General features: G+C 48.0%; 2 protein-coding genes across 2 annotated transcripts; both read right to left on the bottom strand.

Annotated features, from left to right (window-relative positions):
• Positions 1 to 5,518: 5,518 nt before the first annotated feature.
• Positions 5,519 to 6,484, bottom strand: LOC135883146 (olfactory receptor 52B2-like). Its single transcript, XM_065410213.1, has one exon. The coding sequence runs from the start codon at positions 6,482 to 6,484 to the stop codon at positions 5,519 to 5,521; it is 966 nt and encodes a 321-aa protein (XP_065266285.1).
• A 17,316-nt stretch (positions 6,485 to 23,800) lies between these two features.
• Positions 23,801 to 24,766, bottom strand: LOC135883138 (olfactory receptor 52B2-like). Its single transcript, XM_065410201.1, has one exon. It carries the CDS (start codon positions 24,764 to 24,766, stop codon positions 23,801 to 23,803), a length of 966 nt encoding a protein of 321 aa, XP_065266273.1.
• Positions 24,767 to 27,993: the final 3,227 nt, after the last annotated feature.

Below are 27,993 nucleotides of genomic sequence, written 5' to 3'. Positions count from 1 at the left end.
TGGGCTCTTCTCCCTAGCAGAGAAAAGTCTCACACAATCCAATGCTGGAAGTGGATGCTAGACACACATTCAGACTGGGGATAAAGCGGAGATTTCTAACAGCGAGGGGAATTAACCCTTGGAACACTTTATAAGTGTTGTGGTGGATTCTCTATCACTGACCATTGTTCTATCAAGATGGGATGTTTTTCTAAATGTTCTGCTCTGGGAATTATTTGGGGGCAGGCCTCCAGCCTCTGAGGTGCAGGACAGGGGGTCAGAATGGAGGAGCACAATGGTGCCTTCTGGCCTTGCAATTAATGAATCTGTGAATAATGGGGATGTGAAGCCAGCAACGGGCCAGTTCCCTTGGTCAGAGTCTCCTCGACCTTGGTGTGATGTCTAGTTTGTAAGCTCCTCAGTGCAGGGATCACGTCTGAGTTTTGGAGGTGCCTGGCACAGGCCTTTGGGCCCCACTAGAAACAAGATTAAATAATAATTTTGAGCTGTTTCATCGATGGATCTCAAAGCAGTCTATAAAGCATAACAGTATCATTATTCCCATTTTACAGATGGAGAAACTGAGTCACAGGGAGGTGATGTGACTTGCCTAAGGTTCTCCAGCAGGCCGGTGGCAGAACTTGTGGATTGAACCCAGATCTCCTGAGTCCCAGTCCAGATTCACAGCCTGTGTGGATGTTGTGATATTCTATACCTCAAGGGAGAATCCTGTAACTATAACCCCCATATTCCTGGCTGTTAGCTAAGGCTGTAGAGCAAACTCTTTAATGTCATTAATCTCTCTCTCTCTAAGTGGTCTCGGTGCCACTAGATGGGACAGAACACCACACCCAGGAGGTGTGTGGGTTACACGTGCTTATATTTTATTTTATTTTATTTTATTTTGGTAACTACTCTGACTTTTTGCCTGTCACTTAATATCACTTAAAATCTATCTTTTGTAGTCAATACATTTGTTTTACTGTTAATCTTTCCAGAATTTGTATGAAGTGTGTGGTAAATCTGCTCAGGTTTGCAAAGGCTGGTGTATGTCCACTTTCCATTGATGAAGTGGTGAACCAATTAATAAATGTGCATTGCTCATCTTGAGCAGTACAACACGGTATATTCCTGAGGTGCAGTGCGGGAAGCTGGGGGGATTTGGCTGTTGAACTTTCTCTGGGTGATTCATGAGCGGCTCTGGGAGCATTCATGCAATCCAGCTAGTTGTGGGGTTCCACATGTGATTGTGCTGAGTGACAACAGCACCTGGAGGGGTTTGCTGCTGGTCACTACCAAGGCATTATGAGAGACAGCCCAGGCTGGAGAAAGTTCAAGGTGAACAGCAGTCCCAGGCTGGACCCGGTGGATCCTATCACAGATGTCATTGAGGGACTACATCTCCCTGCCATGCAGATACTTTACCCTGGTGTTACAGGACTGGCCAGGGGAGAAAAGAAGGATCCTTTTCTCTTGTCCTTCAGTGATGTACAGTGGAAGCAAGAGGCAACTAACTTAGAGTTGGTGTGTAACAGGGTCTGTAACTAACTCTCCGCCTGCCTCCTTCTCCCTGAGCCAGAGGGGGGCCCAAGCCCCAACCAGAAGCTACTGGAAAAATGGGGAAAATTAAACAGATTGTGAACTTCCAGTTCATTGAGGTACAAACCTCAATTGGGGAAGGTCCCAGATCATTGGGAAAAGGCAAACATAGTGCTCATCTTTAAAAAAGGAAAGAAGGAGAATCTGGGTAACTACAGATGGGACAGCCTCCCTCAGTCCCTGGAAAAATCATAGAGCTGGTCCTCAAGAAATCCATTTTGAAGCACTTGGAGGAGAGGAAGGTGATCAGGAACAGTCAATATGGATTCACCAAGGGCAAGTCATGCCTGACCAACCTGATTGCCTTCTGTGATGAGATAACTGGCTCCGTGGATATGGAGAAAGTGGTGACATGATATATCTTGACTTTAGCAAAGCTTTTGATACAGTCTGTCCTGGGACCAGTTTTGTTCAACATTCTCATTAATGATCTGGATGGTGGGATGAATTCCACCTTCAGCAAGTTTCCAGATGACACTAATCTGGGGGGAGAGGTAGATATGCTGGAGGATAGGTAGGGACAGGGTCCAGAGTGACCTAGACAAATTGGAGGATTGGGCCAAAAGAAATTTGATGAGATTCAACAAGGACAAGTCCTGCCCTTAGGATGGAAGAATCCCATGCACTGCTACAGGCTGGGGACTGACTAGCTAAGTGGCCATTCATCAGAAAAGGACCTGGGGATTACAGTGGACGAGAAGCTGGATATGAGTCAATAGTGCGCCCTTTTTACCAAGAAGGCTAAAGTTATATTGGGCTGCATTAGTAGGGGCATTGCCAGCAGATAGAGGGAAGTGATTATTCCCCTCTATTCGGCACTGGTGAGGACAAATCTGAAGTAATGCATCCAGTTTTGGGCCCCTCACTACAAAAAGGATATGAACAAATTAGAGAGAGTCCAGTGGAGGGCAACAAAAATGATTAGGGGGCTGGGGCACATGACTTACGAGGAGAGGCTGAGGGAACTGGAGTTATTTAGTCTGCAGAAGAGAAGAGTGCGGGGGGATTTGATAGCAGCCTTCAACTACCTGAAGCGGGGTTCCAAAGAGGATGGAGCTCGGCTGTTCTCAGTGGTGGCAGATGACAGAACATGGAGCAATGGTCTCAAGTTGCAGTGGGGGAGGTCTAGGTTGGATATTAGGAAACACTATTTCACTAGGAGGGTGGTGAAGCACTGGAATGGGTTACCTAGGGAGGTGGTGGAATCTCCATCCTTAGAGGTTTTTAAGGTCAGGCTTGACAAAGCCCTGGCTGGGATGATTTAGTTGGGGATTGGTCCTGCTTTGAGGAGGGGGTTGGACTAGATACCTCCTGAGGTCCCTTCCAACCCTGATAGTCTATGATTCTATGAAATCTGATCCTGCCCTGCCTCCACTCCCCACCCTGGCTCCACACTTGCCAACCGGGCAGCCCCCAGCCGGCATCCACCCATCCCGACCTATCACCCCTCTTGAGCTCACTCTGCCCCCAGAAATTTCCTCATCTGCAAAGTGAGCTGGATACGTTTACGGAGGGGATGGTATAATGAGATTGCCTACAATGGCATATGGCCCATCTGCGACTGCTAGCAGCAAATATTTCCAATGGCTTTAAAAGATAAACACAATAAGTTGGGAAGAGTTAACACAGTTTTTGTAAAGGGAAATCATGCCTCGCTAAGCTACTAGAATTCTTTGAGGGCGTCAACACACAAGTGGGCAAGGGTGACCAGTGGCTATAGTGCACTTGCACTTTCAGAAAGCTTTTGACAAGGTACCTCGCCAAAGGCTGTTCAGAAAAGTAAGCTGTCATGAGATAAGAAGAAAGGCCCCCTCGTGGACCAATAACTGGTTGAAGTACAGGAAACAGAGGGGGGGAAATAGTCCATTTTCACAATGGAATGAGGTAAACAGCGGGGTCCCCCATGGATCTGTACTGGGACCAGTGCTGTTCAACACATTCCTTCATGATCCGGAAAAGGGAGTGAACAATGAAGTGGCGAAGTTTGGAGAGGATACAAAATTATTCAAGATAGTTAAGTCCAAAGCTGATTGTGAAGAGTGACAGAGGGATCTCACTGCGCAACAAAATGCCCAATGAAATTCAGCATTGATAAGTGCAAAATGATGCACACTGGAATAAATCATCCTAACTACACATCTATAAGGATGGGGTCTAAATTAGTTGTTACCACCCAATGAAGAGATTGTAGAGTCACCGTGGACAGTTCTCTGAAAACTTCTGCTCTATGCACAGCAGTGGTCAAAAAGGGCTAACGGATTGTTAAGAACCATTAGGAAATGGAGAATAATATCATACTGCCAGTGTATAAATCCATGGTATGCCCACACCTTCAATAGTGTGTCCATTTCTGGTATCCCCATCTCAAAAAAGATATTGTGTAACTTGAAAAGGTTCAGAGAAGGGCAACAAAGATGATAAAGGGTATAGAATAGCTTCCATGTGAGGAAAGACTAAAAAGACTTAGACCGTTCAGCTTAGAAAAGAGACAACTAAGGGCGGATATGACAGAGGTCTATAAAATCATGACTGTTGTGGAGAAAGTGAATAGAGAAATGTTATTTACTTACACACACAATGCAAAAACCAAGGGTAATCTTATTAAATAATAGGCAGCAGATTTAATACAAACAAGAGAAAGTATTTTTTCATGGAACACAGAGCTAACCTGTGGAACTCATTGCCAGGGGATATTGTGATGGCCAAAGGATTAAAAAAGAATTAGATAAGTTAATGGAGAGTAGGTCCATCAATGGCTATAAGCCAAGATGATCCGGGATGCAAGCCCATGCTATTGGTGTCCCAAAACCTCTGACCACCAGAATCCAGGATGGGATGAGAGGGGATGGATCACTTGATAATTCCCTGTTCTGTTCACACCCCTGAAGCACCTGGCATTGGCCACTGTGGCGCTTTGGCCTGACCCAGTATATACCATTCTCATGTTCTTATGAGATATTTATTTTCAATAGCTGCAGAAATGGAAGGTGGGAATAAAATGAAAATAGATTCCCACAGCATTTTTGCTGGATGCTGTGTGACATTAACAGAAGGTTAAACAAGCCGCTAAGCCCCAGGAGGATTCAGCACATTCTCCTCAGCAGCAAAACATTCCTTTAGCACAGAGTAAGACACAGCTAATCACACACACACGGTTCTATTCCCCCTCTCTCTCTCCCACAGTCGGGAGGACCGGAGAACAAGTGCAAATGAGCCCCTCGCCCAATGCACCAGGCCACAGCACCCCCGATCTCTCTCCCGCCCAGCTACCCCCACAAAGCCACGAGTGTAGGGAAGAGAGCGAGATCAGCCTGGGGAAGCCAGGCCCATCCACGCAAAATGTGACGTAAGGTAGCCAAACACAAGGTCCGTGGGACACAGGCCTTGGCTACGGAATGGGGGACTGAGGCCGGCAAAGCTGTGACCCTGAGAAGGATTTAGGAGTTTGAGGAGGAAAGAAACGAACCCAAGGTGACACAGCAGGTTGGTGGCAGAAACAGGACTAGAGCCCCTCTCTCCCAGTGTGGAGCCCAGTGCCCTTCCCACTGTGCCATGGTATGGCCCCCTTGGCTGCTGCTTTCTCTTGCTCAGATGCAGCTTGTCACAGAGGCGATACACACACCGTGCTCTCGCTCTGTCTCATGGTGATTTTTACATTGGTTCTTTCTTGTTTTGCTGTTTCCCTTCAACTTAGAACAAGACTCACTCGGTCTGGCTGCCTTCTGTGGCAGTGCGCAGTGCTGTTGTAGCCATGTCAGTCCCAGGATATTAGAGAGACAAAGTGGGGGAGTAAATAGCTTTCATTGGACCCAAATTCTGTTGGCGAGAAAGACCAGCTTCTGAGCTTACACAGTGTAAGTACATAGTAAAAACACCCCAAGAGTTCCAATGAAAACCTGGCTTTAATTTCCAAGTCCCAAAGCATTTTCTGTTGCCTCCTTTAGCTCAGCAGGGAGCTTCTGCTGCAGCATCGATAAAACACATTGATCACCCGCTTCAGGATCTCTTTCGTTGTCACCCCATAAACAATGGGGTTTAACATGGGGGGAATGAGCACATAGAGGTTGGCCAGTAGGTTGACAATATAACCTGGGATGATGTGCCCAAATCGGTGTGCAAGAGAGGAGAAAAAGGCTGGTGTGTAGAACATCAGTATGACACAGACATGGGAGCCGCAGGTGCGGAGAGCCTTGAGCCGGGCTTCCTTGGATGGGAGCCGGAAGACGGCCCTGAGGATCAGCCCATAAGAAAAAGCAATGAGCACAGCATCCAATCCAATTACTAAAATAGCCATGGCTAAGCCATACCAGATGTTGACTGTGATGTCGTCACAGGCCAGCCGGGCTATGCCCATGTGCTCACAATAGGTATGAGGCAGGAGGTTGGTTCTGCAGAACTTCAGCTGCTTCACAAGAAAGGTGAGTGGGAAAATGATACAGAAACTTTTTGTGACAGCTGCCAGCCCTATCTTCCAGATTACAGACTTGGTTAGCACGGTGATGTATCTTAGGGGGTCGCAGATGGCAACATACCGATCAAACGCCATGGCCAGCAGGATGGCCAACTCAGCAATACAACTGACATGGATGAAGAACATCTGGGTCAGGCAGGCAGCAAAAGAAATTTCCCCTGCTCTAAACCAGAATACAGCCAGCATCTTGGGTACTGCAGTGGTAGATAACAGCAGATCAACAGTGGCCAGCATGGACAGGAAAAGATACATGGGCTCATGGAGGCTTCGTTCTGTTAGTATGATGAATAGTAGGAGAGAGTTCCCAAAAAGAGTCACAACATACATCAGAAAGAAGGGGATGGCGATCCAGACATGAGACTCCTCCGTACCCGGGATGCCAGTCAGGATGTAAGTTACAGGGTCAAAAACGGTGTGATTGTCAGCTGTCATCATGTACCATCACTTGGATCTTCTATTTATTTTCCTGTAAATAACAGCAAAAGAGAAAATCAGTGAGAACTTGAGTGTCAGCTAGGACTGGAATGCATTTGTTGAGAGAATCATCAAAAACTTCATTGTGTGACAACTGCCTGTCGTGTGTGACCATAAATCCAGAAACACCCTCGTACTGCGGAACTGTAGTAGGAAGAAACCCTGAGACATAAGCCCTTGTATTAGAGGCCTAGTATGAGGCCTGAGGCCTGGACTAAAGTAATGGTCAAAGCCTTCTTGATATAAAGCAAAATTAGGCTGTGAGCTAGAGGTAGCTCACAGAATCTGGCAAGCACAGGGCTGATATTTCAAATCCACACATTTCTAAGAGGTGCTGGGCACAGAGCACTCATGCAAACTCATTCCAGAAAGGTTGTACCAGAACACCTCCATACCAACACATTCCCTAAAGATAAGAGGAACATGGTGACCCATCCTAAAGATATTGTCAGGATGACAGTCTGATGGATAGAGGTGTACGAGGTGATGGGTGGTAACTGGCTATGTCAGAGGGTGTCAATTAACTACGTTAGAGGGTCAGTATGTAACTTGTTTGTATTGATGTATGAAATGGAGCCTGAAAGGGAGAGTCTCTGTCTAGCCTAGGGAATACCATGCTTCATCGACAATAAACCTGGCTGGGTGCCTTCGTACCTTAACTGATCCAATGGTCTTTGGGCGGTTCGCTCGAGGTCTGCTGTGCCAGCTGTCTGGGCAGAGCTGGGACAGCACACAGAGAGAACACACACACACAGCGGCACATTTTACCACACTGGTGACCCACGACAAGTTACGTACTGCCCTCTGATGTAACATCTCCTTTCCAAAAGAGGGAAGATGGTTTGGATGGTTCTGTCCCCAGGTGAAGCAGGGCGCGCCCTCCTGGTGTTGCTGTCCACAGCAGAATCTCTCCTCCGCACATTTGCTGCTGTCACTCCCAGGGCTCAAGCAGTGACTGTGAAAGTGAGTTAAAGCAGCCACACGACTGGTTCTTCTGGCACTTACACTGGTTTCACACTCACTACTGCGCAGTCAGTAATGGTGTGAGAGCAGAACCTCTTTCAGTCACAATCGTCCTGCTGGAGCCTACTGGCTCTGAGGCCTTGACCCAACCAACACTCAAGCACACGAGTAAATTCATTCACAAGCAACTCCCATTGACTTTTATGAAAATACTCACCTGAGTAAAGTTGCAAGTTTTTTCAGGATTTGGTCCTAAATATGTGAAGCCAATTTCAATTAAGGTCTGGTCTGCACTACAGACCTATATCGGGATAACTACGTTGTTCAGCGTTGTGAAAAATCCACACCCGTGAGCGACATAAATATAACAACCTGACCTATGTAGACATAGCTACCTCCTCTCGGGGAGGAGGATTAACTACTCTGCCGGGGGAGCTCTCCGCCATCAGCACAGAGCGTCTCCACTAACGCACCACAGCGGTGCAGCTGCGCGGACGCAGCATTTTAAGCCTAGCCGAGCTGGTAGCTCTGCTCCAGAGAACTACAGCTGCAGTAGGTGGAGGGGGACCAGATGTCCCGTTTTTAAAGGGGCAGTCCCGTATTTAAGCCCTCCTGCAGGTGTCCTGACTTTTTCTTCAAACAGGCAAATTGTCCCGTATTTTCTATCTCCCCCCATCCGTACTAGCAGGTCCTGCTGCTGGCCAGATCCCTCCTTCCCAGATGCCCGCCTACCAGCGATGAGTGGGGGGGGGGGTCCAGTGGGTGACGATGGGGGTGGGTGTGGAAGGCTGGTGACAGGCTGAAGATGCAGCACATGGGGCCGGCTGCTCCGCCTGCTGATCCATCAGCTCAGCCCCCACTGTGTGCTGGCTCTCAGCCAGCAGGGCCCCACCCCCCGTCCCGTTTCCCATTGTCACTGGCTGCGCACTGGAAGCTGCAGTGGCCGGTGAGTGTGGGCAGGCACCAGGCAGTGTCCAGTTACGTGTCGCCTCTGCTACCCACCCATCAGCCCTTTCCATGCTCCTCCTCTTGCTGTGCTCTCCCTGCTTTGCCCCTTCACTCCCCCAAACCCCGCTGCTCCCCCACCTCCCAATCCCAAGCGGGGCATGTCCCGCTCCCAGCGCTGTGCGGAGAACCAGCCCCTTGTCGGAGCGCTCAGCTCACCAACAGCCTGGCCGGCAGGCTCCTTCCTTCCCGCACTGCCTCTGGCTGGGCCGGTGCCCCGGGAAAGCCCCAGACCCTCCAGCCCAGGGCGCTGGCCAGGACGTGCTGAGACCTGCATGTGCCGAAGCCCCGCACAGCACTGGCACGGGGAAGACTCTCCGCCCCTCAGCTAAGCGCTGGAGTGGCAGGGCAGGAGGGAGGAGGGAAGCAATTTCCAGCCTGTTCATGCCCCAAACCTGCAGTTTTCACAGCAGCCCCCAGGGCAGGGGCTTAGCCCCCTCTTCACCCCCCATCTCCCCAGCCTGGATCCTGCCCCTGGGGGTGCTGGTCTGCTCTGTCCCCCAGACACCCTCCCCTGCTGAGCCACTTCTCTGGCCAGGTTTGCTGAAGCCCCTGCAGTCAGCTTCCCTGGGCCATGGTGCACAATGCCTCCTTAGGGCTTAACCCCTTCCTGCCCACACTGTAGCCGGGGGACAGGAGGCAGCTGGGTTACATTGTGGCCAGCAGTAGCCTGGAGATTTTATCTGCCTTTTTGCATGGGAAGCCGGGGTGGGGATGGGGGAGAGAAGAGATGAGCTCTGCAAAGACACGAGCCAGGTCATCTTCACAACCGAGGATGTGAGGGAGATTCCCAAACCTGAGCCATTCTTTTTAGGTGACAAATCTGAGGAACTGTCCCAGATTGACGTGTCATTAGAGGAGGCTTAAGAACAAATTGATAAACTAAACAGCAATAAGTCACCAGGACCAGATGGGATTCACCCAAGAGTTCTAAAGGAACTCAAAAGTGAAATTGCAGAACTACTAACTGTGGTAGGTAACCTATCATTTAAATCAGCTTCTGCACCAGATGACTGGGGGATAGCTAATGTGACGCCAATTTTTAAAAAGGGCTCCAGAGGTGATCCCAGCAATTACACGCCTGTAAGTCTGACTTCAGAACCAGGCAAACTGGTTGAAATTATAGTAAAGAATAAAATTGTCAGACACATGAATGGACATAATTTGTTCGGCAGAGTCAACATGTTTTTTCTAAAGGGAAATCATGCCTCACCAATCTACTAGAATTCTTTGAGGGGGTCAACAAGCATGTGGACAAAGGGGATCCAGTGGATAGAGTGTACTTAGATTTTCAGAAAGCCTTTGACAAGGTCCCTCACCAAAGACTCTTCAGCAAAGTAAGCAGTCATGGGATAAGAGGGAAGGTCCTCTCATGGATTGGTAATTGGTTAGAAGATAGGAAACAAAGGGTAGGAATAAATGGTCAGTTTTCAGAATGGAGAGAGGTAAATAGTCATGTCCTCCCAGGAGTCTGTACTGAGACCAGTGCTGTTCAACGTATTCATAAATGATCTCAAAAAAGGGGTAAACAGTGAGGTGGCAAAATTTGCAGATGATACAAAACTACTCAAGATAATTAGGTTCCAGGCAGACTGTGAAGAGCTACAAAAGGATCTTTCAAAACTGTGTGATTAGACAAAAAAATGTAAGATGGAATTCAATGTTGATAAATGCAATGTAATGCACTTTGGAAAACATAATCCTAACTATACCTATAAAACGATGGGGTCTAAATTATCTGTTTCCACTCAAGAGAGGGATCTCTGAGTCATTGTGGATAGTACTCTGAAAATGTCCATTCAATGTGCAACAGCAGCCAAAAAAGTGAACAGAATGTTGGGAACAATTAAGAAAGGGATAGATAATAAGACAGAAAATATCATATTGCCTCTATATAAATCAATGGTACGCCCACAACTTGAATACTGTGTGCGGATGTGCTCGCCCCATATCAAAAAATGATATATTGGAATTGGAAAAGGTACAGAAAATGGCAATAAAAATGAGTAGGGGTAAGGGACGGCTTCCGTATGAGGAGATATTGATAAGACTGGGACTTTTCAGCTTGGAAAAGCAATGACTAAGGGGGGATATGATAGAGGTTTATAAAATCATGACTGGTGTGGAGAAAGTAAATAAGAAAGTATCAGAGGGGTAGCCGTGTTAGTCTGAATCTGTAAAAAGCAACAGAGGGTCCTGTGGCACCTTTAAGACTAACAGAATAGTCTGTTAGTCTTAAAGGTGCCACAGGACCCTCTGTTGCTAAATAAGAAAGTGTTATTTACTTATTCTCATAACACAAGAACTAGAGGTCACCAAATGAAATGAATAGGCAGCAGGTTTAAAACAAACGCAAGGAAGTATTTCTTCCCACAACGCACAGTCAACCTGTGGAACTCTTTGCCAGGGGATGTTGTGAAGGCCAAGACTATAACAGGGTTCAAAAAAGAACTAGAGAAGTTCACGGAGGATAGGTCCATCAATGGCTGTTAGCCAGGATGGGCAGGGATGGTGTCCCTAGCCTGTTTGCCAGAGACTGGTCTGTTCATTCCCTCTGGGGCACCTGGCATCGGCCACTGTCGGAAGACAGGATACAGGGCTAGATGGACCTTTGGTCTGACCCAGTATGACTGTTCTTATGTTCTTATCCCTTTCCTCCCTCCTCCTCCCCTGTGGCTGGAAGTAGCTCCCATCCCTTCCCTCCCACACTGTGCCGAAAGGCTGCTGCTGACCAGATTCTGGTGTGAACCCTGGCAGAAATCTGGGGGGGTATGTGATCTTCCATGCCCCCCACATGTTGCCTCAGGAAGACACGGCGCAAGGTACCAGGAGAGGCGGGTCCATCCCAGGGGCCCAGCCAGGCATGGAGGGCGGAGCTTTCTGGACAGGGAGGGTCAGGTCGGTTGGTCGGTCACGCCCCCCCCCCCCTGTGAGAAGTGTACGAGAGTGTGTGTGTGTGTGAGCTCTCCCCGTCTGTGTGTGTGGGGGGGGGGGGGGTAGGGCTGTGTGTGTCACCCCTCCCTGTGTGAACCCTAAAGCTTAAAGAGCAGAAGGTAAATAAAAAGAATCCAACTACGTTGTACTTTTTTTAATGGGAATTAAGTTTATTTGATGTTAATTTGAAAGTTTGTCCTGCATAGTTCTGATTCATTACTGTTGAACTTGCTTGAATACGAGTAATTTTACCAGGTGTCCCGTATTCAGCATAGGGAGATATGATCACCCTAAGTAGGTGGAACATTGGTTATCAAAGCAGCCCTTATAATTCGTTGCTCGTGTGTTCTACAGTTCGGACATTCACAGTTATGCTCCCTGAAACCAGCTAATTTCTGCCAACCGGAACAGACCCAGTCCTGGGGTCCTTATGGAGTTAATGGAAGTTTTGCCTCAGTGAAGACCTCAGGATTTGGGGTACAGAATCTTACAGGGCCTGAGCAGATTTCCAATGAGGTTTATTCTGAAAAGTGATGTAACCAAGAATGGCCCAGTCCAGGGCCCACTGAGTTCAACAGCAAGACCCCCAGTGACGTCCGTGGAAGTGGATCAGGGTAACCCAGTGACCTCTTCCTAACACTGAACCTCAGCGCAGTCACAGGAGCATTATCTCAGTGCCCCGGCTCCCGTCCTGCCCCTGCACTCAGAGTTACGCACCCCCATTCTATCCAACCCCAGCTCAAACATTGCACAGGTTTCATGTGTTTCCATTCGCCCCTTCACAGACTCATTCCATGCAAACGACTCACCAGGCTCCAGCCCCAGCTAGGGAGGAGGAATCTCTGCCTGTGACCGGGTCGGGGAGCTGCAGGCGGCGGGGAATCCGCACTGACCAGGGCTGAGGTACAGGGATATTTATACCGCTGCCCTGTGAATCCCAGGGGGGGCTCAGAGCCAGCACAGAGCCACAGGGACCTGGCCTCTGTGACTGGCTCAGGTGAGGAAGAGCAGCAGAGAATTAACCCTTTCCTCCTCTCACTTGTTTTTTCTGATCATTTGTACATTATTTAGAAAGGTCCTTGTGACACTGAGGTCCCCGGGAAATACTGCCCTGTTCATTGCAAACAGCTCACATCTCAGGCCTGACAAACTCACTACACCACACACAGGTCTATGGAATGTTTACCCATGAAGAGTAGCATGTAAGGTGTGTGCAGAAAGCTCATAACTTGTCAAGCTTCATAACCATTGCAAAACACATGTCTGGGTTGTCGTGGAAAAAATCACCCACGCATTAATTTTAGTTAGTTAAGGAATAACATATTGATATTGACAGTGAGCTTTGTGGAGTTGGAGTAGAAGTTTTTTTTATATAAATGGAGATATCCCACCTCCTGGAACTGGAAGGGACCTTGAAAGGTCATCAAGTCCAGCCCCCTGCATTCACTAGCAGGACCAAGTACTGATTTTGCCCCAGATACCCAAATGGCCCCTTCAAGGATTGAACTCACAACCCTGGGTTTAGCAGGCCAATGCTCAAACCACTGAGCTATCCCTCCCCCCAAGTTAGTCACCAGGGCAGTGTGTCTAGGTGATGGCCATTCCAGGAGGGCGTCGTCACCCCACCCTGGTTAGCTGGGGATGTAATGCCAGGCTCAGTTCTCCAGCCTCGCTCCATCCCAAGATGATAAATGGAAAACCATCGGAGACAACTGCAAACAATCAACACCACTTGGAGGTAAATGAGGGAACATCACAACACATGGGATTGCCCTGCCTATGAACAGAGACAAAAGTCTGTTTCGGAATAACAAAGAGAGGGGAGAGGCCCTCTGGATCCTTTCACTGAGGAGACATCTTGTGGTGTGGGGAAAACTTGGTTCCTGGTTTTTGTGACTCCAGCCAGCTCTGCAATACACTAAACTTGGGGGGCGGGTGGGGTGGTTGGAACCTAATATATTACCTAGGAAAGGGTTCTATTGACCCAAGTTCTCATTTCGTGATGTTCTATTGTAACCATTTGTTTCCCTGACTCTCTCGTTTCTAGTTAATTGTCAATTCTTCTTAAATAAACCAACTTCTGTTTTATTAAAAGTGCTCACAAGCGCCATGTGTAATACAGGTGTGGTGATTTACGTTGAAATTGGTAAACTGGGATACGCTGCTCCTTTTGGGGCAGAGAACCTGAATTCCTGTGAGTAGCCAGTGTCAGGGGCAGGATATCACAGGGTACCGATTCACAGGGGTTCAGAGATGGGGGCGCACCCATTGTTCGCATGCAAGGCAAAGACAGGGCTGTTGAGGATAGTACCCCATCGCTGAGTCAGGGGGTAACGAGGTGACTCAGAGACCTGGGAGCCTCGAGTGCCATCACAGTCATTTTTACACAGACTGCCTTTAGTCTCACTTAGTCCAAACATCCTGAAAACCTATATGTGTGTGTGCCATGTCGTTGTAGATCCATCAGTCCCAGGATATTAGAGAGACAAGGTAGGGGAGGGAATATCTTTTATTGGACCAACTTCTGCCTGTTCACCTTGAATGGTCTCTTAGAATAGGTGCAAACTACTCACACTAAACTATCTGATCCACCTTGTTATAGCTGGGACACTCTGAGTACCTTTCCCACACCTGAAGAACTGCTCCATGTAGCTCGAAAGCTAGACCAGAAATTGGTCCAATAAAAGATATCTTGCCCCCAACTTGTCTCTCTCTCTGTGTATATGTAAGACAGTAGGTGGTAGAGAGAGGGGGAATCAGGAGCTGCTCTTCCTCTCACTACACTAAAACAAGGGACATGCACGGAAGTGAAAGGTGGCAAATAAAAACAAGGAAATACTTTCCCACTAAACAAGTAATTAGACTGTGGAACTCACCGCTGCAGGATTTTGTTGAAGCCAAAACCTTAGCAAGATTCAAAAAGGGTTTGGACATTTTTCTTGGTATCAAAAGCACCCAGAGTTACCAGAGTTAATGACCACACACGTTTTGGAAGGGAGAGTGACCCCCATGGCTCGGTGTTTAAGCCAATCTCTGTTAGAGATAAGGATGGGACGCAGGGTGTGAGGGGAAGATTATCCCATATCCCCCTCCTGAGAGATTCTCACAGCTTCTTCTGAAGCATCTGGTGCTGGCCACTGCTGGAGACAGGTTACTGGGCTAGATGGACCCGGCTCTGATCCAGTCTGGTGGTTCCCATGTTCCTCTACCAAGGAGCAGAGTTGACCTGCTGCACAGCCCCTATGTACTGTGAGAATTGATGTTTAAGCACGAATGGAGCTGGCACTTTCCAAAAGTGAGCTGCTGATTTGGGAGGCCTCTTTTCTCTAGCCCCCACCTGGGACACACCTCAGCCAAGATTTCAAGAGGTGCTGAGCACTCGCAGCTCCCACTCTCTGCCACTGGAGTGGCGGGAGCTCAGCAGCTGTGAAAATCCAGACCCTGGATGACTGAAGCTCAGCATCCAAACAGGAGCGGCGGATAGGGATGCCAACTTTCCGATTGCGGAGAACTGAACACCCTTGCCCTGCCCCTCCCCTTCTCTGAGGCCCCGCCCCCCACTCCCTCCATCCCTGCTCCCTCCCTCACTCGCTCTCCCCCGCCCTTGCTCACTCGCTCATTTTCACCGGTCATGGCAGCTGGTTGGAGGTGCAGAAGGAGGTGAGGGCTCTGGCTGGGGGTGCAGGCTCCGGGGTGGGGCCAGGAATGAAGGGCTTGGAGTATGGGAGGGGACTCTGGGCTGAGGTAGGGGGTTGAAGTGCAGGACAAGTTTTGGGGTGCGGGCGGCGCTTACCGCAGACGGCCCATGTCCCTCTGTCTCCTAGGCGGAGGCACAGCCAGGAGGCTCTGCCTGGTGTCTACTGTCCCAGTCCAGAGGCGCCAACCCCACAGCTCCCATTGGCCACGGTTCCCGGCTAATGGGAGCTATGGAGCTGGGGCTTGGGGAGGGGAGAATGCAGGGAGCCCCCTGGCCACCCCCTGCCTGTGGCCGGAAATGCTGGCGGCTTCTGGAAGCCCTGCAGAGCCAGCGTAGGCAGGGAGCCTGCCTTAACCCTGCTGCACCGCCATTCAGATTTTTAATGGCCCGGTCAGAGGTGCTGACCGGAGCCACCAGATGGGCTGTCCTGATTGCTTCTGTCAGTGAGGGGCTGAGTCAGAGAATTTGTCTTCTCAGCACAGACTTGATTGGCAGCAATAGTAAAGGGCGCCAGGAGAGATGGCTGCCATCGGCCTGTTTGACTCTGCCTCCATTACTGTCTGGGCATCAGGGACCACAGGTCTTTTGGGTCGGTTTACAGGGCCCTTAGGCGCTAGAACACACCTCTGACAAAGTGGGTTTTTCCTCCTTATTATGTTGTACGCGAGCCTATTTGAGTCTTAAAGTTTTGCATGAATACTGTGTATGCCTCAGTTTCCCCGTGTGCTGCACCAATGCCTAGGTGGTAGGAATATGGGTGTGTGACTTTTGCTGAGGCCTTCAGGGCCAGGTGAGGCGGCTCCAGCTGCCTGCACATAAGTGATGGCCGACGCCCTTCATTACCTGAGACCCAGAAGGGGGATGCGACCAGGTGACACTTTGCCCAGGAAGTGAGACAAAGACCAGGAGGAGGAGCAGCAGGTGTGTTGGAAGTCAGGCCCCTGGAAGCTGGGCAATCTGTTGTGGGGGACTCAGAGGGAGGGGAGTCTGGGGTGTCCGGCCTGGAGTCCTCCCAAGGTGGAGTTTGCTGAAAGTCACTGATTTCTGTGCTAACAAGTTCTGTTCTACATTCTGTTCCTTCGACAAATAAACCTGCTGATTTACACGCTGGCTGAGAGTCACGGCTGACTGCAGAGTCGGGGTACAGGGCCCTCTGGCTTCCCCACAAACGCCTTCTTCACCGTGGGGGTTTCCACCGTGACTCGGATGATGCGGGGGTTGGCGGCGATCACTGGGCAGGCGAGGGTGATCTCTCTGCTGTCAGTCATGCTTCGTGAGGCTCAGGGAGGGCAAAGGAGAGCCGGAGTGTGGGGGGCCTGGGTTTGTTTCACTGTGGTGCAATTTTTAGTCTTGTTCTTGCTGCTGTGATCACAGATCTATGGGTGGTGGAGCAAGGTTCTCTAGCAGGCCCTTGGCAGAGCTTGGGGATAAAACCCAGATGTCCTGAGTCACAGTCCTGATTCAGAGCCTGTGTGGATTTTGCGGCATTTTATACATTGAGGGAGCATCCTGTAACCCCCATATTCCTCATTTATATTTAATTGTGATCTTCCATAAAAATCATGCCATGTGAGCTATCAAGGGAAAGGTTATGAACTGCTGAAAGCCACTGTTCTAGCTAAATATGTAGCTCTTTTGTGCATATGAAGTTAAGAGAATTGTGTTGTATGGTTGGGACTAAAACATGCTGTAAGTTGGGGAATCAGCCAGATATTAGCTCCCCAGAGACAACAACAAGGAAAGTAACCAACACATGGGCAGGGTGTGAAATAGCCCATCAATAGCCATTGTACAGCAAGGGAGCTACAATTCAATGACTCACCGGTATGACGCCACACCAGGGGAATTGCTCAACCTTGCCTGCTGGAGACTCACCAATGCCCCCCAGACATGCCTGGACTTGTGCTCTCCAAACACATGGGACTGAGGGTATAAAACAGGACACAGGGGCCCCATGCTTGGCCTTTCTCCTGCCCCCACCTATGCTACAAGAAACAAGGACACTGAGAAGAATGAAGATGCCCACAGAGGGGACTGGCCCAGGTTTCAAGGGTGAAAACGTTTTCAAGGATGGGCTGTATAAGTAGGAGAATTGCCAGCAGATCGAGGGACATGATCATCCCCCTCTATTCAGCATGGGTAAGGCCTCATCTGGAGTACTGTGTCCAATTTTGGGCCCACACTACAAGAAGGATGTGGAAAAATTGGCAAGAGTCCAGCAGAGGGCAACAAAAATGATTAGGGGGCTGGAGCACATGATTTATGAGGACAGGCTGAGGGAACTGGGATTATTTAGTCTGCATAAGAGAAGAATGAGGGGGGATTTGATAGCAGCCTTCAACTACCTGAAAGGGGGTTCCAAAGAGGAAGGATCTAGACTGTTCTCAGTGGTTCCAGATGACAGAATAAGGAACAATGGTCCCTAGTCGCAGTGGTCTAGGTTGGATATTAGGAAACACTATTTCACTAGGAGGGTGGTGAAGCACTGGAATGGGTTACCTAGGGAGGTGGTGGAATCTCCTTCCTTAGAAGTTTTTAAGGTCAGGCTTGACAAAGCCCTGGCTGAGTTGATTTAGTTGGTCTTGGTCCAACTTTGAGTAGGGGATTGGACTAGATGACCTCCTGAGATCTCTTCCAACCCTGATATTCTATGATTGTGCGATTCTATGATCTGTGTATTATGAACTGCAATATCCAGTGGGGTGAGAAAAAACTGCTTAATTTAGACGTTGCCCAGTCTATTTGGGTTGAGAATTTAGGCAGTGTGCTTATATTTTATTTTATTTTGGTAACCAATCTGACTTTTTGCCTATCACTTAATATTACTTAAAATCTATCTTTTGTTGTCAATATATTTGTTTTACTGTTTATCTTTACCATTGAGTTTGTATGAAGTGTGTGGCAAAACTGTCCACTTTCCATTGATGAAGTGGTGAACCAATTAATAAATTTGCACTGCTCATCTTGAGCAGTACAAGACAGTATATTCCTGAGGTGGAAGGCTGGGAGCTGGGGGGATCTGGCTGGTCCCTTTCCCTGTGTGATTCATGAGTGGCTCTGGGAGCATTCATGCAATCTAGCTGGGTGTGGTGTGGGGCTCCACATGCAGTTGTGCTGAGTGATAACACCTGGGGGGGTTTCCTGCTGGTCAATAGCAAAGCATTGTGAGAGACCGGGGGCACAGCCTGGCCAACCTGATTGCCTTCAATAATGAGATAACTGGCTCTGTGGATTTGGGGAAAGTGGTGGATGAGATATATCTTTCAGAGGGGTAGTCGTGTTAGTCTGTATCAGCAAAAACAACGAGGAGTCCTTGTTACACCTTAGAGACTAACAAAGTTATTTGGACATAAGCTTTCATGGGCTAGAACCCACTTCATCAGATGCATGGAGTGGAAAACACAGTAGCAGGTATATTTATACACAGCATATAAAAGGATGGGAGTTGCCTTACCAGGTGGGGGGGTCAGTCTAATGAGACAATTTAATTATCAGTAGAATACCAAGGGAGGAAAAATCACTTTCGTAGTGGTAATGAGAGTGGCCCATTTCAAACAGTTGACAAGAAGATGTGAGTAACCATAGGGGGAAATTAGTAAGGTAAAATTAGGTTTTGTAATGACCCATCTGTGACGGGTTGGATCACAGAAACCCCCTTGGAAACTGCGCACTGATGTGCCAAGACTACTTCTACCCCTGCTTTCCCTGCCTTCCCAGCTTGGGACTTCAGTGCCCTGCCTGGTTTGAGCCAGACCCATTAGCCTGCTGCAAGCCCAGACCCAGGTCTGAACCACATCCCCTAACAGCTTCAGGCTTAATTGAAAGCAGGTTAAGAAGTGTTCCTGTCTTTAACACTCAGATGCTCAACTCCCGATGGGGTCCAAACCCCAAATAAATCCGTTTTACTCATAAATTGTTCACACTCTATAACACTGATAGAGAGATATGCACAGCTGTTTGCTCCCCCAGGTATTAATACATATTCTGGGTTAATTAATAAGTAAAAAGTGATTTTATTAAATACAGAAAGTAGGATTTAAGTGATTCCAATTAGTAACAGGCAGAACAAAGTGAATTACCAAGCAAAATAAAATATAACACGCAGGTCTATGCCTAATACAGTAAGAAAACTGAATACAGATAAAATCTCACCCTCAGAGATGTTTCAATAAGCTTCTATCACAGACTGGACGCCTTCCTAGTCTGGGCACAATCCTTTCCCCTGGTACCGTCCTTGTTACAGCTCAGGTGGTAGCTAGGGGATTTCTCATGACTGCAGCCCCCTTTGTTCTGTTCCATTCACTTATATATCTTTTGCATAAGGCAGGGATCCTTTGTCCCTCTCTGGGTTCCCACCCCTCCTTCTCAATGGAAAAGCACCAGGTTAAAGATGGATTCCAGTTCAGGTGACATGATCACATGTCACTGTAAGACTTCATTACTCACTTGCCAGCACACACATATACAGGAAGACTTACAAGACTTACAAGTAAACAGAGCCATCTACAGTCAATTGTCCTGGTTAATGGGAGACATTAAGATTCCAAATAAATAAATAAATAAATAAATAAATAAAATAATCACCATTAATGGCCCACACTTTGCATAACTACAATAAGACCTCAGAGTTATATTTCATATTTCTAGTTTCAGATACAAGAGTGATACATTTATACAAATAGGATGAGCACACTCAGTAGATTATAAGCTTTGTAATGATACCTAACAAGAGACCTTTTGCGTGAAGCATATTTTAGTTACATTATATTCACACTCATCAGCATACTTTCATAAAATCACATAGATTGAAACGTCACACAATCCATTGCCAGTCTTTATTCAGGCCTAATTTGATGGTGTCCAGTTTGCAAATTAATTCCAGTTCTGCAGTTTCTCGTTGGAGTCTGTTTTTGAAGTTTTTTTGTTGAAGAATTGCCACTTTTAAGTCTGTTATTGAATGACCAGGGAGGCTGAAGTGTTCTCCTACTGGTTTTTGAATGTTGTAATTCCTGATGTCAGATTTGTGTCCATTTATTCTTTTGCGTAGAGACTGTCCGGTTTGGCCAATGTACATGGCAGAGGGGCATTACTGGCACATGATGGCATATATCACATTGGTAGATGTGCAGGTAAACAACCCCTGATGGTGTGGCTGATGTGGTTAGTTCCTGTGATGGTGTCCCTTGAATAGATATGCAGACAGAGTTGGCACCGGGGTTTGTTGCAGGGTTTGGTTCCTGGATTAGTGTTTTTGTTGTGTGGTGTGTAGTTGCTGGTGAGTATTTGTTTCATGTTGGGGGGCTGTCTGTAAGCGAGGACTGGCCTGTCTCCCAAGGTCTGTGAGAATCAGGGATCGTTCTTCAGGATAGGTTGTAGATCCTTGATGATGCACTGGAGAGGTTTATTTGGGGGCTGTAGGTGACAGCTAGTGGCTTTAGATATCTTGACTTTAGAAAAGCTTTTGATACGGTCTCCCACAGTATTCTACCCAGCAAGTTAAAAAAGTATGGATTGGATGAATGGACTATAAGGTGAATATAAAGCTGGCTAGATCGTTGGGCTCAATGGGTAGTGATCAACGGATCAATGTCTAGGTGGCAGCTGGTATCAAGCGGAGTGCCCCAGGTGTCTGTCCTGGGGCTGGTTTTGTTTAACATCTTCATTAATGATCTGGATCATGGGATGGATTGCACCCTCAGCAAGTTTGCAGATAGCACTAAGCTGGGGGGAGAGGTAGATACGGTGGAGGAGTAGGGTCCAGAGTGACCTAGACAAATTAGAGGATTGGGCCAAAAGAAATCTGATGAGGTTCAACAAGGACAAGTGCAGAGTCCTTCCCTTAGGACGTAAGAATCCCATGCAACGCTACAGGCTGGGGACAGACTGGCTAAGCGGCAGTTCTGCAGAAAAGGACCTGGGGATTACAGTGGACGAGAAGCTGAATATGAGTCAGCAGTGTGCCCTTGTTTCCAAGAAGGCTAACGGCATATTGGGCTGCTTTAGTAGGAGCATTGCTAGCAGATCGAGGGAAGTGATTATTCCCCTCTATTCGGCACTGGTAAGGGCACATCTGGAGTAATGGGTCCAATTTTGGGCCTCCCACTACAGAACAGATGTGGACAAATTGGAGAGAATCCAGCGGAGAGCAACAGAAATGATTAGGGGGCTGGGGCACATGATTTATGAGGAGTGGCTGGTTTGATAGCAGCCTTCAACTACCTGAAAGCGGGTTCCAAAGACGATGGAGCTCGGCTGTTCTCAGTGGTGGCAGATGACAGGACAAGGAGCAATGGTCTCAAGTTGCAGTGGGGGAGGTCTAGGTTGGATATTAGGAAAAAATATTTCACTAGGAGGGAGGTGAAGCACTGGAAGGGGATACCTGGGGAGGTGGTAAAATCTCTATCCTTAGAGGTTTATAAGGCCTGGTTTGACAAAGCCCTGGCTGGGATGATTTAGTTGGGGTTGGTCCTGCTTTGAGCAGGTGATTGGATTAGATGACCTCCTGAGGTCCCTTCCAACCCTAATCTTCGAAACAAAGGGTAGGAATTAATGGTCCGTTTTCACAATAGAGTAAGGTAAACAGCGGGGTCCCCCATGGATCTGTACTGGGACCAGTGCTGTTCAACACATTCCTTAATGATCCGGAAAAGGGAGTGAACAGTGAAGTAGCAAAGTTTGCAAGGATACACAATTATTCAAGATAGTTAAATCCAAAGTTGACTGAGAAAAGTTACAAAGGGATCTCACAAAACTGGATGACTGGGCAAAGAAATGGCCGATGAAATTCAGCATTGATAAGTGCAAAATGATGCACACTGGAAAAAATCATCCTAACTACACATATGTAAGGATGGGGTCTAAATTAGCTGATACCACCCAATAAACAGATTGTGGAATCGTCATGGGTAGTTCTTTGAAAACTTCCGCTCTATGCACAGCAGTGGTCAAAAGGGCTAACGGATTGTTAAGAACCATAAGGAAATGGATAGAAAATGTTATACTGCCACTATATAAATCCATGGAACACCCACACCTTCAACAGTGTGCCCACTGCTGGTAGCCCCACCTCAAAAAGGACATAGTATAATTTGGAAAGGGTCAGAGAAGGGTAACAAAGATGATTAAGGGTATAGAATGGCTTCCATCTGAGGAGAGACTAAAAGGACTTGGATTGTTCAGCTTAGAAAAGAGACAACTAAGGGAGGATATGACAGAGGTCTATAAAATCATGACTGTTGTGGAGAAAGTGAATAGAGAAATGTTATTTACTTATGCACACAATGCAAAAGCCAAGGGTTACCTGATGAAATAAATAGACAGTATATTTAATAAATACAAGAGAAAGTATTTTTTCATGGAGCACAGAGCTAACCTGTGGAAGTCATTGCCAGGGGATGTTGTGATGGCCAAAGGATTAAAAAAAGAATTAGATAAGTTAATGGAGGATAGGTCCATCAATGGCTATAAGCTGAGATGATTGGGGGTGCAAACCCATGCTGCTGGTGTCCCAAAACCTCTGACCGCCAGAATCCAGGATGGGATGAGAGGGGATGGATCACTTGATGATTGTCCTGTTCTGTTCACCCCCGTGAAGCACCTGGCACTGGCCACTGTCGGAAAACGGGACACTGGGCTAGGTGGACCTTTGGCCTGACCCAGTATATACCGTTCTTATGTTCTTATGAGACATTTCTTCTCAACAGCTGCAGGAATGGAAGGTGAGTATAAAAGGAAAAAAGATTCCCACAGCATTTCTGCTGGATGTTGTGTGATGTTAGCAGAAGGTCAAACAAGCCTCCAAGCCCCAGAAGGAGTCGTCATGTTATCCTCAGCATCAAAACATTCCTTTAGCACAGAGTAAGACACAGCTTATCACACACACATGATTCTATTCTCCCTCTCTCTCCCACAGTCGGGAGGACTGAAGAGCACGTGTAAATGAGCCGCTCGCCCAATGCACCAGGCCACAGCACCCCCGATCTCTCTCCCACCCAGCCACCCCTACGAAGCCCCGAGTGTAGGGAAGAGTGCGAGATCAGCCTGGGGAAGCCGGGCTCATCCATGCAAAATGTGTCATAAGGCAGCAAAACACAAGGTCCATGGGACGCAGGCCTTGGCTACGGAATGGGGGACTGAGGCCGGCAAAGCAATGACCCTGTGAAGGATTTAGGAGTTTGAGAAGGAAAGAAAGTAACCCAAGGTGACACAGCAGGTCGGTGGCAGAACCAAGACTAGAGACCCTGTCTCTCAATGTGCAGCCCAGTGCACTTCTCACTGGCCTTTGGCATGGCCCCCTTGGCTGCTGCTTTCTGTTGCCATTAAGAGTCCAGCTCAGATGCAGCTTGTCAGACAGGAGATACACACACGGTGCTCTCTCTCATGCTGATGTTTACCTTTGTTCTTTCTTGTTTTCCTATTTCCCTTCAACTTAGAACAAGACTCACTCGGTCTGGCTGCCTTCTGTGGCAGTGCACAGTGCTGTTGTAGCCATGTCAGTCCCAGGATACTAGACAGACGAAGTGGGGGAGTAAATAGCTTTCATTGGACCCAAGTTCTGTTGGCGAGAGAGACCAGCTTTTGAGCTCACACAGTGTAAGTACATAGTAAAAACACCCCTAGAGTTCCAATGAAAACCTGGCTTTAATTTCCAAGTCCCAAAGCATTTTCTGTTGCCTCTTTTAGCTCAGCAGGGAGCTTCTGCTGCAGCATCGATAAAACACATTGATCACCCGTTTCAGGATCTCTTTTGTTGTCACGCCATAAACAATGGGGTTTAACATGGGGGGAATGAGCACATAGAGGTTGGCCAGTAGGTTGACAATATAACCTGGGATGATGTGCCCAAACTGGTGTGCTAAAGAGGAGAAAACAGCCGGCACGTAGAACATCAGTATGACACAGACATGGGAGCCGCAGGTGCGGAGAGCCTTGAGCCGGGCTTCCTTGGAGGGGAGCAGGAAGACGGCCCTGAGGATCAACCCATATGATACAGCAATGAGTACAATATCTAAACCAATTACTAAAATAGCCACAGCTACACCATACCAGACGTGGACTGTGATGTCATTGCAGGCCAGCCGGGCTAGGATCATATGCTCACAATAGGCGTGAGGCAGGAGGTTGGTTCTGCAGAACTTCAGCTGCTTCATGAGAACAATGAGAGGAAAAATGATACAGAAACTTCTTGTGACAACTGCCAGCCCCATCTTCCCAATCACAGACTTGGTTAGCACAGCGGTATATCTCAGGGGGTCGCAGATGGCAACGTACCGATCAAACGCCATGGCCAGCAGGATGGCCGACTCGGCAATAAAACTGACATGGATGAAAAACATCTGGGTCAGGCAGGCAGCAAAAGAAATTTCTCCCGCTCTAAACCAGAATACAGCCAGCATCTTGGGCACCGTAGTGGTAGATAACAGCAGATCAGCAGCGGCCAGCATGGACACGAATAGATACATGGGCTCATGGAGGCTTTGTTCTGTTAGTATGATGAATAGTAGGAGAGAGTTACCAAAAAGTGATGCAACGTAAATCAGACAGAAGGGGATGGCAATCCAGAAATGAGACTCCTCCGTACCCGGGATGCCGGTCAGGATGTAACTAACAGGGTCAAAAACAGTGTGATTGTCAGCTGGCATCATGTACTATCACTTGGATCTTCTATTCATTTTCCTGTAACTCACAGCAAAAGAGAAAATCAGTGAGAACTGTAGTGTCAGCTAGGACTGGAATGCATTTGTTGAGAGAATCATAGATACCATCAAAAACTTCATTGTGTGACAACTGCCTGTCGTGTGTGACCGTAAATCCAGAAACACTCTCATACTACAAAAAGAACAGGAGTACTTGTGGCACCTTAGAGACTAACAAATTTATTAGAGCATAAGCTTTCGTGGGCTACAACCCACTTCTTCGGATGCATATAGAGTGAAACATATATTGGGGAGATATATATACACACACATACAGAGAGCATGAACAGGTGGGAGTTGTCTTACCAACTCTGAGAGGCCAATTAAGTAAGCGAAAAAAAACTTTTGAAGTGATAATCAAGATAGCTCAGTACAGACAGTTTGATAAGAAGCAAGTGTGAAAATACTTACAAGGGGAGCTAGATTCAATGTTTGCAAAGGCTCAGCCATTCCCAGTCCTTATTCAATCCTGAAATGATTGTGTCTAGTTTGCATATCAATTCCAGCTCAGCAGTCTCTCGTTGGAGTCTGTTTTATGACAGACCTGCGGGTGGCTATCTTAAAACAGAAAAACTTCAAAAACAGACTCCAACGAGAGACTGCTGAGCTGGAATTGATATGCAAACTAGACACAAACTAGCCTCTGTTTGTCAGATGCTGCGATTAGGTGACAGGTGATGGGTCACATGCTGATTCCCTGTTCTGTTCATTCCTTCTGGGGCACCTGGCAGTGGCCACTGTCGGTAGACAGGATACTGGGCTGGATGGACCTTTGGTCTGACCCAATCTGGCCGATCGTATGCTCTTATCCCTTCCCCGTCCCTCCTACTCCCCTGCAACTGGAAGCAACTCCTGTCCCTTCCCTCCCGCTCTGTGCTGAAAGGCTGCTGCTGCACACATTCTGGTGTGACCCTGGCAGAAATCTGGGGGGGAGGTGGTATGTGACCTTGCATCCCCCCTCCCCCCCACAGGTTGCCTTGCAAAGACACGGCGCAAGGTAGCAGAAGAGGCAGGTCCATCCCAGGGTCCCAGACAGGCATGAAGGGCATAGCGTGCCAGAGAGAGAGGGTCAGGTCGGTTGGTCGGTAACCCCCCCTCTGTGAGAGAGGTGTACAGGAGTGTGTGTGTGTGAGCTCTCCCCATATGTGTGTGTGGGGGGGAGGTAGGGCTGTGTGTGTCACCCCTCCCTGTGTGAACCCTAAAGCCTTAAAGAGAAGAAGGTAGTTAAAAAGAATCCAACTATACCGTAGTTGTTTTTAACAGGGGCTCAGTCAACTTGTTGTTAATTTGAACATTTGTACTGTATAGTTCTGATTGATTGCGGTGGAACTCGCTTGAATATGGGTAATTTTACCAGGTGTCCCGTATTCAGAGTAGGGAGATCTGTTCACCCTAAGAAGCTGGAACATCGGTATCAAAGCAGCCCTTAGAATCGGCTGCTCCTGGGTCCTACAGTTCGGACATTCACAGCTATACTCCTTGAAACCAGCTAATTTCTGACAACCAGAACAGACCCAGTCCTGGGGCCCTTATGGCGTTAATGGAAGTGTTGCCTGAGTGAAGGCCTCGGAATTTGGGGTGTAGAATATTACAGGGCCTGTGTAGATTTACTCTGAACAGTCATGTAACCAAGAATGGCCCAATCCAGAGCCCACTGAGGTCAGCAGCAAGACCCCCAGTGACGTCCGTGGAAGTGGATCAGGGTAACCTGGTGACCTCTTCCTAACACCGAACCTCAGCGCGGTCACAAGAGCGTTATCTCAGTGCCCCAGCTCCCGTCCTGCCCCTGCACTCAGAGTTACGCACCCCCATTCTATCCAACCCCAGCTCAAACATTTCACAGGTTTCATGTCTTTCCATTCGCCCCTTCACAGATTCATTCCATGCAAACGACTCACCAGGCTCCGGCCCCAGCTGGGGAGGAGGAATCTCTGCCTGTGACTGGGTCGGGGAGCTGCAGGCGGCGGGGAATCTGCACTGACCGGGGCTGAGGTACAGGGATATTTATACTGCTGCCCTGTGAATCCCAGGGGAGGCTCAGAGCCAGCACAGAGCCCCAGGGACCTGCCTCTGTGACTGGCTCAGGCGGTGAAGAGCAGCAAAGAATTAACCCTTTCCTCCTCTCACTTGTTTGATCTGATTATTTCTCCTTTTGTACGTTATTTACAAATGTCCTTGTGACACTGAGGCCCTGGCAAAGAGTTCCCTGTTCCTTGCAAACAGCTCACATCTCAGGCTTGACAAACTCACTACACCACACACAAGTCTATGGAATATTTACCCATAAGGAGTAGCATGTAAGGTGTGTGCAGAAAGCTTGTAACTTCTCAAGCTTCATAACCATTGCAAAACGCATGTCTGGGTAATAGTTAACAAGTAACATATTGATATTGACAGTGTGTTTTATGGACTTGGAGTAGAAGTTAGTTACCAGGTCATAGTGTGTCTTGGTGATGGCCATTCCAGGAGGGCATCGTCACACCGCCCTGGTTAGCCAGGGATGTAATGCCAGGCTCAGTTCTCCACCCTTGCTCCAGCCCAAGATTATCAATGGAAAACCATCAGAGACAACTGCAAACAATGAAGGAACATTACAACAGACAGGATTACCCTGCCTATGAACAGAGACAAAAGACTGTCTCATGATAACACAGAGTGGGGAGCGGCCGTCTGGATCCTTTCACAGAGGAGACATCTCCTGGTGCGGGGACATCTCCTGGTGCGGGGACGTTCTTATGAAAAATTGGATCCTGGAGTCAGGGGGTAACAGGGTGACAGTCCTGGGAGCCGTGAGAACCATCACAGTCGTTTTTACAGACAGCCTTTAGTCTCACTTAGTGCAACCATCCTGAAAACCTATATGTGTGTGTGCCATGTCGTTGTAGCTCCGTCAGTCCCAGGATATTAGAGAGACAAGGTGGGGGAGCGAATATCTTTTACTGGACCAACTTCTGTTGGACTGTTCACCTTGAATGGTCCCTTTGAACAGGTGCAAACTACTCACACTAAACTATCTGTTCCACCTTGTATTTAGTAGGGACATCCCGAGTACCTTTCTCAGACCTGAATATCTGCTCCATGTAGCTCGATAGCTTGTCGCTCTCCCCAACAGAAGTTGGTCCAATAAAATTTATCACCTCCCCCGCCCCTTGTCTCACTCTATATGTATATGTAAG

This window comes from Emys orbicularis, chromosome 1 (assembly GCF_028017835.1).
Source record: "Emys orbicularis isolate rEmyOrb1 chromosome 1, rEmyOrb1.hap1, whole genome shotgun sequence".
NCBI lineage: Eukaryota > Metazoa > Chordata > Testudines > Emydidae > Emys > Emys orbicularis.
This window is presented reverse-complemented; position numbering and strand designations above follow the sequence as displayed.